The 16,047-nt window shown below is 45.1% G+C and overlaps 2 protein-coding genes across 2 annotated transcripts; both read right to left on the reverse strand.

Moving 5' to 3' along the window:
* Nucleotides 1–1,450, reverse strand: LOC136500037 (uncharacterized). Its single transcript, XM_066495476.1, has 3 exons — nucleotides 1,439–1,450; nucleotides 823–1,317; nucleotides 1–705 (listed from the first exon to the last, which is right to left on the reverse strand). The coding sequence occupies exons 1-3, from the start codon at nucleotides 1,448–1,450 to the stop codon at nucleotides 1–3; spliced, it is 1,212 nt and encodes a 403-aa protein (XP_066351573.1).
* An 8,401-nt stretch (nucleotides 1,451–9,851) lies between these two features.
* Nucleotides 9,852–10,619, reverse strand: LOC136502232 (uncharacterized). Its single transcript, XM_066497694.1, has one exon. It carries the CDS (start codon nucleotides 10,617–10,619, stop codon nucleotides 9,903–9,905), a length of 717 nt encoding a protein of 238 aa, XP_066353791.1. The 3' UTR covers nucleotides 9,852–9,902.
* Between the last annotated feature and the right edge of the window lie 5,428 nt (nucleotides 10,620–16,047).

Here is a 16,047-nt window from a genome sequence, read left to right on the forward strand (position 1 = left end):
TCATGTAAACCTTTTCTTCATATTTTCCATGAGATGCCTGAAACACTCTCTCTGCTCTACTCCAGGGAAAACCTTTTTCACAGCTGCTTCTAGCCCTTTGTAGGCATCAGTGCATATAGCCAAGTGGTTCATTGGCCCTAAAGCTTTCCCTAACCGTTCCATGAACCAAGTCCAATTATCCTTGGTCTCTGAATCAAAGAAGCCAAAAGCAATTGGGTACAACCAATTGTGGCCATCTATTGCATTGGCTACAGACATGTGGCCATTCCACTCATCATTGAGAGCAGTTGAATCTACACTAATATATGGTCTGCAGCCATCTCTAAATCCATCTATACTTGCTTTGAAGGCACAAAAAAATCTACTGAAGTGTACCTTGCCTTCCATAGTAACTGTATCTATCTCAACTACACTACTAGGAGACCTAAGCTCAATCTCAGCCTTGAATCTAAACAAATAATCAAAACAATCATCCCACTTACCAAATAATTTATCTGCAACCCTCTGTCTCCCATAAAATACAGTCTGATATGGAATCTTTATGTTGTACTTCTTCTCTAACTCTTCCTTCACGACTTTAGGACCCATCTCAGGATTATCCTTGAATAGTGGTATAGCCCTCTCAGCAATCCACTTCTGGGATGCCATCCTCCCAAGAACTCTACTCTTTGAAGGACACTTGTGGGTACCCTTATTGATTTGGATCTGCACATACATGAAGAAATGTCAGAAATAGTTAAGATAAATTCATATACAACATGCAAATATTAGAAATAAGGTTACATCAAAAGGACAAAAAAGTGTTAGTATTGGTGCCCTGACACTGCCATCCTTCTGTGTCCTAGCTCTAATTTTCCATGGGCAGCCCTTGGAACTGCAGTAGCCCCTAAACCTCTCCTTGTCAGACTTCTCTGTCCCCAATTGAAACTCATTCACAATAGTATGCTGCCTAATTGCCATCCTAAAATCATCCATGCAAGGATACAGTGCCCCAACACTCATGTCAGGGTTGTCTCTATCCCAACCAAACATTGGCTCATCTCCTAGGTCATCATTAACAGGGATTGTTGCCTCATTCATTTCATCCTCCACATCAGCAGGTATGTTAGGAATAGGAACCTCATATGCAGGAGCCTCATCTGCTGCCTTGAATCCAAAAGCCTCATAGATTTGATCCTCATCTACCACAGCATTAGCTTCACCATCACAGTTCTCATCAGCCAATATAGTCAATGTGTTCCAATCAACCACATTTTCTTTAGCTCTACCTTCTTTAGGAGTACTACAAGTGTCACCTAAGCCTTCTGCATTCATGTCCTGCATTTGTCACACCAGATTGGGTAGCAGTAGTAGAAGACCCACCTTTGTTTGCTCTGCTAACAACATCATTCAGACCAACTGCATCTTTCTCAACAACATCACAGCTAACATGCATTACCTTCTCATCCATCCTAGACATTATCATCTCCTCAAACTGATCATGGCTAGTAACCTTTCACTCTGTTCCACTGTCAATGTCACAAATAAGCAGTTGCCCCAAATGATCTTGCTGGCCATATCATCTACAAAGCCATTCAGCGTGTACACATTGCTACTGTCAAACCATAGGTCATGTTCTTGAGCATCTAGGTCAACCACTCCATAGTCGTTAACCAAAGTGTATTTATCAACGCTAACATGGATTATAAAAAGCATTGCTAGGATCAATCCTGATAGTGACAAGCAAAACAAACAAATTGGGAGTTAGGACATCCCTCACATACGGGATCCCCTCACATACATGCCATAACAATGAAACATACCACGGGGGGCACGGAGACAACACCATCGTGGCTAATGGTTTGCTCTACATCCGAATCCTACATCAACACACAAAAATTAGAAAACCCTAGCATAAGGAATCCCCCCATTCACAGATGTCGCGCGTAGGTAGAAGAAGGAAGTAGATCTAACCTTGCAGGCGTCATGCCGTCCTACGACTTGGCGCCGCCGTTGAGCTCCCGCCTGCCCGCCTTGAGCTCGCGCCGCCATGGGGAATGAAAGGGGAGGGACGGGAAAATAGCGAGTGGACTGAACAGATGGGAGGAGACGGCGCTTGTTAAGCAATACACGGCGGGGGCAGAATGGTCTTTTGCCTTCGGTCTTCGAGCGTCAACGGCCCGTTCCCAAGCTGGCTGGCTGATCTGGCATGCCACGTCAGCAAAAATGGCAAAATATTAGACGAGTTACTATTTTTTGGGACATTTTTGTAGTTGCCACCACAAAGTTAGCAATCAGAGAGGCGGCCTCCGTAAGAGTGGCAAATAATTAGATGTCCCCCAAACCTGAGTACCTGACTCGACTGGATATTTGTCTACTTTCAAATATTTGGGCCACGGTTGGTAACAGTAACACAGTCTCTTTTAGACCTTGTTTGATGTCGCCGGATTCACATGTGTTATGGTGTATTGGAGTGAAATTTACTTACACTGTAATCCCATCCCAACAGACGTGGATTGATACGAATCCGAATACATCCAAAGACCTTAGGGTGTAGTATGAAAACAATCCGATCACATCACGAGTTCATTCATACCTCGAAGAGATGACTGCTCTAAAATCTCAAATTCTCTTAGGTCCTGTTTAAGGAATTGAAAAGTAATTTAGTAATAAAATCGAAAGCACTGTCTAGATGTTGGTTTCAATTCATGTGATCAAAACAGGCTCTTAAGACATGTTTGATTAGGTAGTTAAGGATAAATGGAAGTTTGGAGGAAATGAAGTCTAGAGAGCTAACTCCCACTAATAATTCGGCAAGGGAGGTTATTAGGTGGAAATTATGCTTTTTGTGAGAGATTTCTCACATAAAACTCACACACCGAGTAGGTGATATATGAATTCCCTATTCAACTTTTTTTTTATTTTCCTCCATAAACCAAACAAGGAATTGATACTTTTAAATTCTCATATTAATTCGCTCCATCAACTCCCACCACTAATTTACATGCCTCTTCTCGGTATAGTTGCCAAATGTATCATTGGAGCAACTTGAAGAGATACCATAGATTAGTGAGTTAATGTGTAAAAGCTCCCTCCAACAACTCTCTCTCTCTCTCTCTTATCGCTCCTATAATTTGTTCTCCCTAAAACCCCCACCAGCGGCCCTAAAAATCTACCAAGGAGTTGCACAGGAGAAGGTATAGATCTTGGTGCGAGCTTTTACACTTTAACTAACTAATTTGTGCTTCTGTTGGAGTTGCTCTATTGATGTGTTTGGCAACTATAGGGAAAGAGTCACAGAAATTAGTAGTAGGGGTTGATAGAAGGAATTAACGAGAATTTGAATTTTAGGGGCCGTTCGCTGGTCTGGATCGTCCAGACCAGCCGGCTGATCCCCTCACATTTCACTGTTCACCAAACCAGCTAAACAGTGTTTCTCTCTCACACAACCAGCCAGTTTCAGCCAAGTTTCAGACCAGCGAACAGGACCTTAATCTTAGTTTCTTGTTTGGTTCATAGAGGGAAATATAAAAGGGAGGTCGAATAGGAAATCCCTAATTTGATGTGTGAGTTTTGAAGTGAGAAATTAGTGACAAGTCAAGATAGAAGGTGATCATGTATTCATCTTTCACTAAAAAAAACATAATTTCGACCCAATTGCCTTCCCTCCCGAATTATTAGTAGAAAACTAATCCTCTAAACTTCTATTCCCCTTTCAACTAAAACTCCCATCCCATAAATCAAAATAGAAGATTTCTAAACTCCTACATTCAGACTCCCATTTCCTCCTTTCAACTACCTAACCAAACGTGCCCGAAGAGATTTTGAGATTTTAGAGTAATCGTCTCTATTGAGGTATAGATGAACTTGTGATGTGATCTGATAGTTTTCATAGAACCCCCTAAAATAGACCGTGGTACTATTACTAATCATGATCCAAACATTTGAATGTTTGAAGTAGACCTGATCAAACACTGGGTTAAGTCGGGTTCAGATCAGATAAAAAGGTAGTGCATACAAAATCGGGCTAGACACATAAAACCCATGACAGATCGTGCTACTTTTACTAATCGCGACCCAAAATTTGAACAAGGCTCTTGTTCGCTCGGCTTAAAGCGGCTGCGGCTGCAGCTGTGACAGTTCAGTGCTACAGCTGAGAAGCTGGCAGCCGCAGCCATTTTTTCTTATCACTAGATCTGTCCGAGCTGTGATGATTATCATATTAAACTCCTTTTGCTCTCTATCATTATTTGGGGACCTGAATATTTGGAACAAAATGAGTATTGAAAAGAAGTTTTCGAAGACATCTAATGAGATTTTTCACAAAATTTTTACCTTCCTGTAGAGTGGCGAATTCTCTTGAATGAGGACGATGCCTGATATATACTCTCCCCTTCCCTAAATAACTATCGTTTTCGCTTCCCGAGAAACAACTTTGACTAAATATAAAAAATATTAATATTTATGGTACAAAATTAATATCATTAGATAGATCGTTGAATCTATTTTCATAATAAAATTATTTAAAGATACAAATATTGCATGCATTTTCTACAAATCTAGTCAAACTTACGGTACGAAAACAAAAAAACGACAGTTATTTAAGGACGGAGGGAGTAGAAGACAAGATCAAGACTATGAGGAAATGATTGGAGGACTTCTCGAAGGAAACTAAGGATCTAAAGGTGGAGGGACTTCTCTAAGGGCGTGTTTGGGACCGCGGCCTCTAGCCCGCAACACGAAAAACAGCATGGCGAAAGCTTGAAGCTGTGTTGCTCTTTTGGAGTTTCATACTTCTAGTTGTGTTTGCCTGTTGATGATGTATAGTTAGCTGGGTTCTCCACCATGTGTATTGCGCGTCTTGTGAACTTTGTTTATTTACTTTATAAAAGCAGGATTTGTCCCTGTAAGAAAAATTATACATGTTCCAAACTTTTGAAGTAGACCCGATCAAACACTAGGTCAGATCAAGCCAGAAAAAATAGCGGGTTTTTTTTTGGCTTGGAGCCCAATCTTTTTTTTAAGTAGACCTAATCAAACGTAGATAAAACACTCATTCTCAATGGCAAGTTTCATTCTATAGTTTCATATATATTTAATTCCATGACTCATAAAAGAATTAGTAATGGTGCCAAGAGAGTTTCATTCTTCTCTCTCTTTTTTTAAAAAAGTTACCAAATCATAAAAAACACTTACGTGACAGCTTACAAATGCAATGAAATTATAATAAAACCTTCGCTAGCACTAGCCTTAAAAAAACATTTCCGGTCTTAAAAATCATTTTTTTCTCTCTTCTTTTACCGTACCGCATCAATCATCTGGGTTAGGAGTGCCCTCGTCATGTCTATACTTGGCCATGCAGCACGAGGCACGACAGCATGACACGAAGCACAAAAAAAAAAGCCCGACACGAACCCGGCACGGCCCGATGAAACTCGGGCCCGGGCTGGCCCGGCCCGCTGCTCAGGCCGTGCTTGGGCTGACCCCCAAGCCCGTGGCCCGGCACGGCCCGGCACGAGAAATGGAGGGAGGCCCGACAGCGGCCCGAGGCAGCCAGCCCCCCCCCCAACGGCTACCCGCCACCGCCAGCCCAACGACCATTTTGGCCCATCATCAGCCCACACTCAGCCCCTCCCTTCATATATAAGGGACACGCCACAGCCACCGGCCGCCCCCTCTCCTCACCTAACCCTAATCGGCTAATCCATTCGACTCCACCCGCCGCGCAGCGCCCACACCGCTCTCGTCTTCGCCTCGCCTTCGTCGCGCCGTCGTCTCCTCGGCGTCCGACCTCATCGACTCCGGTGACCTTGATCTGCCTTCCGCCGCCGACCAGCCTTTCCCTTCTCCTTCCTGATCTCCTTCCTCTCCCCCTCTCCCTTCCCCTCTTGGTGATATGTGAGTTCGTGTTCCTGTCAGTGTCATCCCTCCTCCGCCGCTCGCCGTCCTTGCTAACGGTCTGTCGTCTTCTCTGCGGGGGTCGTCGTCTTCTCCGGCACCGGACTACGGTTGCGCAGGTAAACTCTAACCCTAGCATCTTCTTTCTTGATCTGATTCTGTCATCTGATGTGTTTCTTGATCTGCAGGTCGGTAGCCGATGCTTTCTCTTCTAGCTACGGCGTAGAGCGAGCTCGGCGGCCACCCACATCGTCGAGGAACGAGGCCAGAGCGGTCACTGCCATGGCGGATGACGATGTCGTCCTACCAGGCATGGCCCCCGAGGGTGAGGACGACGACGACCTCCGAGAGGACGCAGCTGCCTTGTTCGGTGTCGATCTCAAAGCCAGCCAGGCTTCAATCGATCTAGACGGCGGCGGTGGTGAAGGGGCGATGACGGTTGGGACTGGCTCCAACACCAGCAGCTCTGCTCCATCTGTTTCTGGTAATGCAACCAGAGTTGGTAAGCGCAAATCTCCTGTCTGGGCTGACTTTGATGAGATCTATGAGGATGTGAACGGCAGTAGAATTTGCACTAAAGCTGTTTGCAAAATGTGTAAGGCTACTTTGTCTGCTAGATCTGTTTCTGGAACTAGGCACTTGAAGAGGCACTAGAAATCATGTATGGAAAAAACTAATCGATGTGCTGCTGTTCAGTCTAGGCTTGCACTTAATCCTGATGGTTTGCGTAACTGGGACTATAAACCTGATGTAGCTAGACAGGAGCTGTGTCGCTTGATTGCTAGGCTTGATCTTCCTTTAGGTATTGGTGACACTGATGCATGGGAGGAGTACATTCAACATGCTCATAACCCTATTTTTACTAGGGTCTCCTGGCAGGCCACCACTAGAGACCTAAGTAAGTTATTCACTGAACGTCGTAATATGCTTAAGAATCATATTTTGCGTGGTGCTTCATCTGTTGGTTTGACATCTGACATTTGGTTTGGTAATGCTAAGGAGGACTACATCAGTGTAGTTGCTCATTTTGTGAGTGCTGACTAGGAGCTACAGAAAAAGGTAATTGAGTTGAGATTGATTGAGGTGAAGCATACTGGTCAGAACATTGCTGAAAAAATTAGTTCTGTGATTGAGGAATTTGGTTTGATTGACAAGATCTTTTCTGTTACTCTAGATAATACTTCTTCTAATGCAAAAGCAATGGAAACTTTGACACCTTTGTTTGTAGGATACTTGGGTTCTGATCCAGCCCCTACACCTTCTGATCCTAATAAAAGAACTTATCACCTTGTTCATCAACGTTGTGCTTGTCATATCATAAATTTGATTGTTAAATCTGATTTAAAGAGGTTCAAACCTTACATAGAAGATTTTAGAACTGCTATTAACTTCTTGAATTCTTCTAATCATAGAATTGCCATGTTTAAGAACTACTGCAATGCTCAAGGTTTAAGACTTAGAAAGTTTGGTTTGAATATGGATGTTAGATGGAATGCTACATACCTTATGCTAAACATCTGCTGTCATATAAGGAAGTTTTTTCTGTGTTCATTAATGCTAATTTTGGGGCTGAATTGTTAACTCCAAGGCATTGCCATATAGCTGCAAAGGTATTGGAATTCCTGAAAGTATTTTATGAATCAACTGTTGTTCTTTCTGTTGTGTACTATCCAACTAGCCCTCTTGTTTTGCATCATCTGCTTGAGATTTCTGCGCATTTGCATGAAAGTGAAAAGGATCAAAATCTGATAGCTATTGTGTATCCGATGAAACTAAAATTTCTTAAATACTGAGAAAATATACCTCTGTTGTATTCATTTGCTTTCATTCTTGATCGAAGAGCTAAGATGAGAGGTCTGTTTAATGTCCTGGTAATTCTAAAAGAAAACCTTGGTGTTGATTACAGTTCATATTATGCTTCTGTTAAAACTAAACTTTATAAGTTGTTTGCCAAGTATGACAACAAGTTTGGTGCAGCTAAGAATAGAAGGGCTGCACATCCTGCAGGCCAAACTGGTAAGAGAAAACAGGCTTGGGAAAGAATATTTGGAGGCCCTGGAGCCTCTGGTGTTATTGGTCCATCCCCTACCCCAACTTTATCTGCTGCATCTGTTGATTGTGAGCTCACAGCTTACCTGGACAGTGACAATGTCACTGCATATGAAAATGACTTTGATTTGTTTCTCTGGTGGCGTGACCACAAACTAACATTTCCTATTTTATCTATAATGGCAAAAGATATAATGTCTGTTTCAGTGTCTACTGTGTCTTCAGAATCATGCTTCAGCTTGACAGAAAGGATACTTGAAGAGCGGCGTCGACGCTTGTTGCCAGAACATGTGGAGATGCTTGCTTACATCAAGGATTGGGAGTTGGGAGAACGAAGACTGCAGCATTCAACAGACAACCAAGAGTTGGCAAGCTACTTCGAGCATCAATATCTTGATGAAGAAATTTAGAGTGCATCTGGGGCTCCTTCAGCTGGTACATCAGTGACTTCTGCATCTACTTCTGCTGGTACTTAGCGTTCTCTGTTTTGAGAGAGTTGAAAGATGAGAGATGAGAGTGAGTTGAGAACTTGAGATTGAGAGGAGAGATAAGAGATGAGAGTTGAGATAAAACTGAGAGTGACATTTGTATCTGAACTTTGAACTTATCATTATAAGAGCTGTGCTGCACTCTTTTTTTCTTTCTTTCTAAGGTTTCTCACAAGGGTGAGTTTTACCCAGAAAGGTTTTTAATGAGGCAGCATTGCACACAGCTCAATTATCTTTTTAAGTCTTGTTTGTGCATTGTTATTTTGTGATTGTGAGTTGTAAATATGTTAAGATACTTCATACTTGTGAGTTGTGACTGGTCACTGGTCAATGGTCTAGTTGTTAATTGTTATCTTTGAATTCGGTCTAGTTGTGAACTTGTGATTGTGAATCTGTGATCTCTTATCCTTTATGTTTTCTGTGAAATTTGATTCTAAATTTGAAAACTGAAGTTAGAGCTGAATTTGCTGGTATGTTTATAGAATTACGGGCTGTGGGCTGGCACGGCCCGATATTTTCGCCGGGCTGGTCGGGCTGGCATGACCCAAAAATCAGCCTGCAGGCCCGTGCTTGGGCCGAATGCCAGGCACGAGGCCCGTGCTGGCATGGCCCGCAGGCACGACGTGCCGTGCCGGCCCGAGAAGTTGCGGGCCGTGCCTGGCCCGTGCCCGGGCCGGGGCGTGGCGGGCCGGCCCGATGGCCATATATAGTCATGTCTACTCCTGCTTTGAACGTGGAAGCCCTACTAAGGGCATGTTTGGTTCCTTAGACCGAATTTTAGTTAATGTCCCATCGGATATTTGGACACATACATGGAGTATTAAATATTGACTAAAAAAATAACTAATTATACAGATTGCGACTAATTTACGAGACGAATTTTTTAAGCCTAATTAGTCCATGATTTGACAAGGCGGTGCTACAGTAAATATGTGCTAATGATGGGTTAATTAGGTTTAATAAATTCGTCTCATAAATTAGTCTCCATCAACGTAATTAATTTTATAATTAACTCATATTTAGTCTTTCTAATTAACATCCGAACGACATGGACTAAAATTTAGTCCGTGGAACCAAACACCCCGTAAATTTCCGAAAATCCCTTCATTCAGAGTTGGACCGTCATGTCCGACTGTCCGGTGGGCGTCCGGCGGCGGCGTGGCTCAATTTATTCAGAGTTGGGCAGTATAGCACATCTAGATGACTAATTTATTCTGCTATCTCAGCTTAACCATTGTGGCTGTGATCTGGCATGCTTCTTGCACGCTGGGCAAGATCCACAAAATAAGGATCTGAAAACAAAGCAATCCATACTGAATGCACAAAATCACATCAACAAAAATGAATTGGATAAAAACTGTGTCTTTTTTCCTTTCCGAAAATTTCTGTACATTTGTACTCTATGCATAGTAGAAAACTGCATCAAGATTAGCTAATCCTCAAAAACACGGATGCCAATCACAGGATGTCAAAAGCAACAAGGAGTATCTATGAGCTAAGGATGTTTAGGAGAGAAACCCTGCTCTGGACCAATATCCTGAACAGGTGTCCTGCTCCGCTCTCGAGATCTCCAATGCTGCACTCTAACGCCTGTAATTGGTCCTCCTCGCAAACAACTGCTTTTCTCTTGGAAAATGCCTTCGAGACAAGTGACTTCTTGGGCACTTCAATTTGCTTTGACAGGAGCTGCACCGTGGACTCAAGTAGAGAGATGGCGATCTCCCTGGCCTTGGTCAGTAGCCTGATCATTGCACAATCTGTCTTGTCAGAAGTGGCCTTCTTGCTTGACTTCTTGAAAGACTGTTTAGCCTTCTTCACCAAGCGGCTGTAAGACTGGATCTTGGCTTGAACGGTGGCACCATCTCCTTTTCTTAGAGCCACTTGCAGCTCTTGGATAATGGCCTTCAACTCAACAAAGATCTCTTGCATGGTGTTGCAGAGATCCAGCAGCTGGAGAGAAGACTCAATTTCTCCATCCAGCATTTTCCTTTGCTGGGTAGAGCAAATTTGGTTGCTTGGCAAGTGAGTCATTTCCTCAACACTGTCGTAGATGTCTCCAAGCCTCCTCAAACCGTCACACATCGTGACGATACATGTGGATGGTGAGGAGATGATTGCCTCTAGAATACACAACTCTGGTTGCACTGCAGCTTCGCTGGACTGAGGCCTAGACGGCAAGCTTATCGACCTAAGATGGCAAGCCATATCGATCTGTAGTCTCTGGCTGAAAACTTTTTGCGTATTGAAATGAGGTGGAAGAAATGAGAAGCTAAAATTTTTGCCTGATGATTCAAGTCTCTGCCGAGACCTATTTATAGAGAGAGGGTATGAGGCAGCATCTTTTGAAGGGTAGACAAAGAGAATCCTGCCATTTCATCTCCTCAATGTTGTCTATCAAGGTTTGAGATCTGGCAGCAGCATAAGGAATCTGTTTCCTTCATCACGCCGCGTGTGTTTATCAAATTTTTAGTGCGCCAGCTATTCTCCCAGTGATCTATCACATTGTCATGCTCCAACTATTGTCAACAAGAATCAACAAGTTAGTTACTCTACTGGGCAATCTTGACCCAATTGCATGCTCCAGAGATTAGTTTAGTGATCACTAACCAAGTATTATTGGTGAAGTACGTGTTATGTAGTTGTTGCGCAGTCAGTAAATGCCAGTAGGTATTTTATTCTACACAACTCATGCTGCTTACACGCTCTACCTCGTGTGTTGGAGCTGGCTTGCTTTGGGAGTAGTTAGCACTTAGCAAGATCCATTGGACAAGGATCTGCTGCTTGCTGCTGAGGCAACATATTGCATCTTAGCAACGTGGCCATCTCATAATAAAGCCATGTAGAGATCAACTTGAACAACGCGGCCTAACTACTTTGGTAACAGTCACCGGTACTGAGCATCTTTGGAGCACCATTTTTTCTTAGTAAAGAATTTTCTGGACGGATGCTACAAACTTGGGTCATTGTATCATATGATTTATAACAGTAAAACAAGAAGTAGTTCAAAATTATGTTTCTGTTTTCAAGTGACTGTTTTTCTGTACAATACTTCTCATATACAGTCATCAGCTGATCATCTAAAAGGTAGATGACAAAGGGTCTCAGAGTTGGTACATCTATCTACAAGCTGAGAGTGCTGAGAAGGGAAACTCTGCTTTGCCCAAATCTACCCTCTAGATAAACAATGTCCAACTCCAAGGCTTTAGGCTTGTAATTGATCCACTTCACATAGAACTCTTCTCTTTAGGAATGTCTTGTGGATGAGAGACCACTTGCTAGAACTTTATGCTGTAATCTGCTTTGACTGGAAATGTGACAACAACTCGAGAATTGAGACAGCAATATCTCTGGTTTCACCCAACAGCGTGACCACCCTGCAGCTCTCCTGGTTAGCTAAAGTAGACTTATTGTTAATCTTCTTGAACTGCTTCTGCATTTTCTTTGCAATGCAGATATTGGATTGAAACTGAATGCTGGCTTCAACTGCTGCAGTGTCTCCCCTTTACATAACGAATTGCACCTCCTGCTCGAGCTCGCTCTCTTGCATGGCACTAAAGAGATCAAGCAGCAGGACAGAGCGCTCAAGCTAGTCCTCCACTGCTTTCCTAAATGTTATTGTACACACTTCCAAGCCTCCTCAAAACATCAAGCAATGTTCAAATGGCTGAGGAGGCTAAAGGGATGGTTTCCTTAATGATCTGAGACTGATCCTCAAAGCTGGTTTCGTTGGAGCGAAGGCTGGAAGGCGCACTTGCAGATCTTATATGGCAAGCCATGCTTGGAGCGAAAAATGCAGTGCTGTCTTCTTTGTAGAGGAGGGGAGAGGAATGGTGCTCTAATGGTGTCTACTCTCCTTGGGGTTCTCTCTCTATATAATGAAGCACTACAAACTTGAATCAGCAGACAAGAAGAATCATGCCAGTCCAGTTGCTTGTGTGTTTGCTGTCCATCTCTACAGCAGTTTGATTCTTTTCTTTTGAATAATCTATGTATGAGCCTGTCATATCTCAATTGTTGGAGGCAAACAAGTACACAATGATGTTGTTAGGGTTACATCTATTAGGTGCACATTATGCTTCAACATTACGGGATGACTAACCTCATTACGCAACATTGCTGTCATGTTTCAGTTGCATCTTTGGGTAGGCCGGACCACATTTTCAGTGGGGCTGATGTTGGACCAACATTGGCATTTTGCAACATGAATTGTCCAGACAAAAAGACAGGCTGCAAGCACTGTCCAGCCCCAAAGTTTGAAATGAAGAGGGGAAAAAAATGTGGAAAAAACAGTGCTCCACTCTGCTATTTTCCCTCTGTTGCTGTGTTTCCACCAAGGCCCATTTGAATCCTTGCTCAATCATCCATCCTTGTTTCATGAGTGAATGGATCAGTCCCAGAAAATCAAAACAGCTATAATGGCACACACTGACACACATGCGTAAATAAAGAAAGTATTGTATGTATATACAAATGAACTTCTCTGAAAATTAAAAGTTGATATATACATTTCCTGTTCTGCACATTGAAGTCTATTTAGATGATTAGCGAATCCATTTTGCAGTAAAAAAGATTAGTGAATCCTTTAAATATGGGCCTGGATCACATAAAATGGAATGGGTAGATGAGAGAATATGTTTTCAACACCACTCTCTAGACTAAAATTCTTTTATTGTTGCATATAATTTTTGTCTACCTTAATGGTTTTTTTGGAGGAAGGAAAAATCCTACTGGCCAAATCTTTAGTTGCCAATCTGCTTGGGCAGAAAATGCAGTGTTGTGTCATAGTGCAATAGTGCCTACATTGTTTTTGTAAGTAGCCTGACTGCATCCTGTATTCAGATAAATGCAATGCTATGCTAATTATTCAGGACTATAAATATTGCAGAAACACGTGGATGGCCAAGCATATATGCTGCTAGTGGCAATGGAGAGCAGAGGCATTACTACAGGACTATCACTATCTTCACTAATCCACCATGTAATGATGTGATTATATTGGAATCGGGTGATTAAATGCAACTAACCTGGGAACCTGGAGCTGGAGGCGAGCAAGGGCATCTAGCTGTTCCTTCCTCCAGCGGCAACTTGCCTGTTAATCAATCATCTCATGATCTGGATCAGATGCTCTTCTTGCTGCCCTTCAACCGTGCAGGCGAGTTTGCCGCCCATATTGCAGACATGACAGCCTCCTAATCAAGCTAAGTTTGTGATGCTTCTTGGGTTTGGTGGCTTCTGTTGCAGTTCACCACTTGGTTACACATGAGAATGATTCTTGGTGTCTGCTGGTTCAGCTATGCAGTTGCTTCCACCTCTTTCGCTATATAAAGAGTAAAGCCAAAGCCAGGAAGACCACCATTGCAGCAGCTTGCCTTCTCTTCTCCATTTCAAGAAAAGAGAAGCTTCACGGCCTCAGCCTCCATTCAAATCATGGCTTGCCACCTTAGGTCCGCGAGCGTGCCTTCCAGCCCTGTCTCCAACAAAGCCAACATCGATGAACAGCTGCAGAGCCTGAAGGCAACCATCTCCTCACCTTCAATGGCCATCGAATGATAGATAAGTCTAGTGCTCGGCACTTGTATCTTACTTTTTCTACAAAGTAAAAGTAGAAGATGCTCTTTGTCCCTTGTCCATAAAAACAGGAGCAATGCTATTGTAAAGAGAAGCTATTGCATTTCCAATTCCAATAAGCGGCCAAGGCCAAGCTGCCCTCTGTCTTTCCCGGATCCGATCTAGATCTGAGATCCATCTCGTGGTTCTTGGCCAACAACTGGTATTAGAGCCTGAGTTCTTGAGAGTCCGGTGAGCAGTCATGTCCACCGCCAGCCAGATCGAGAGAGCACGCGCCGTTGCTGCCGCTACCGGTGCGGTGAGGAACCCCAGCGAATCAGCGATGCAGCAGCAGCTGGAGCCGACAACCACGCAACGTGCCTCGCTGCCGCAGAGGCGGTGGCTGCGGCAGCGGTCGAGACGGCCAAGCAGGTGGCGGCTGTGGCTCAAGCCGCGGTGGCCGCGGCTGCAGCGCTACGTGTCGCGATAGAGCGGGAGCCGGTCGGCGGGTCGTGAAGCCCAGCAGGGCGTCGTCTTCAGTCGCCGTCACCGGAGCGGCGCCGTGAACGCCGCGGCCGCTTGTCGGTTGCGCGATCGGTGGTGCAGACCGTCTACCGTGACTCCGGAGCGGGGACGCCATGGCCGATGCTCACGAGAACCAACTACCACGAGTGGAGCCTATTGATGAAGGTCAAGATGCAGGCCCGGCAGATCTGGGACGTGGTCGAGTTCGAAGATGTCGAGTTCCACGACGATCGGCGGGCACTGGAGGTGTTGTGCGCCGCCGTGCTGCTAGAGATTGGCGCCTCCCTCGCCAACAAGGCGATGGCAAAGGAGGCCTGGGACTCCATCGCCACCGCGCGCCTCGACGACCACCGGATCCGTCGAGCGACGCTGCAGCAGCTTCGACAGGAGTAGGAAGGCCTCGCCTTTAACCCTGGTGAGCAAGTCGAGGACTTTGCCTTTTGCCTTTCTAGCCTGAAGGAGCAGATGGAGCGCAACGACGACACTGATATCACCCACACTTGTGCGGTGGAGAAGCTCCTGCACTGCATCCCGAAGAAACACTCCTAGATCGTGCTAGAGATTGAGACGCTCCTCGACTTCGAGGCGCTCTCCATCGAGGAGGTCACCGGGAGGATCAAGGCAGTGCAAGATCACGAGGAGGTGCCCCGCACCGAGCCGAGCACCACCAGAGGCAAGCTCGTCTACACCACCGAGCAGTGGCATGCCTTCGACAAGAAGAAGAAGGACGAGGCTTCTGGCTCTGGTCTGCCTAGGGAGCGTCGTCGCTGACCATGCGCCGGCAAGGAGGAGGAGAAAGGAGCTCGGGTGTTGGCTGGTGCTGATGGCGGCCCCGCCGCCGAGCACAAAGCAACTCGGGATGATACCTTCCTCAACTGTGGCAGGACCGGCCATTGGGCCAAAGACTACCGCCTTCCTCCACGCCGTGGTGGGTAGGCTCACGTCGCGCAAGCAGTGGAGGGGGACCATGCCCTATTCTTGGTTCATGGGTGCATTGAGCTACGACAAAAAATAGGAGAGGAGGAGAAAGATTCAAGCTTTCCCCTTCCCTCGTCGGCCGGCTCCGCCTTGCTCCACCTTGATGAGCCGCACACCCACGCTTTACTCGGCCCCGGCCCCGGCCTCAGCAATGACAAGATGAACAACTGGTTCCTCGACATCGGCGCCACCCACCATATGACTGGTCGGCGTGAGTTCTTCTCTGACTTAGACTCCAACGTGCGAGGCTTCATCAAGTTCGGGGACACCTCCGCCATGGAGATCAAGGGCATTGGCTCCGTCGTCTTCACCGCCAAGACTGGCGAGCACCGGATGCTTGCCGGTGTCTACTACATCCCCACGCTGGGGAACTCCGTCATCAGCTTGGGACAGCTGGATGAGAATGGCTCACGCGTGGAGATCAAGCATGGGATATTGCGCATCTAGGATCACCATCGCTAACTTCTCACCAAGGTGAACAGAGGCACAAATCGCTTTTATGTTCTCCATGTATAGGTGTCGCAACCCGTGTGCCATGCAACCTGCCGCGATGACGACATTTGGCAGTGGCATGAGCGCTTCG

This window comes from Miscanthus floridulus, chromosome 13, assembly GCF_019320115.1.
Source record: "Miscanthus floridulus cultivar M001 chromosome 13, ASM1932011v1, whole genome shotgun sequence".
In the NCBI taxonomy this organism is placed as follows: Eukaryota; Viridiplantae; Streptophyta; class Magnoliopsida; order Poales; family Poaceae; genus Miscanthus; species Miscanthus floridulus.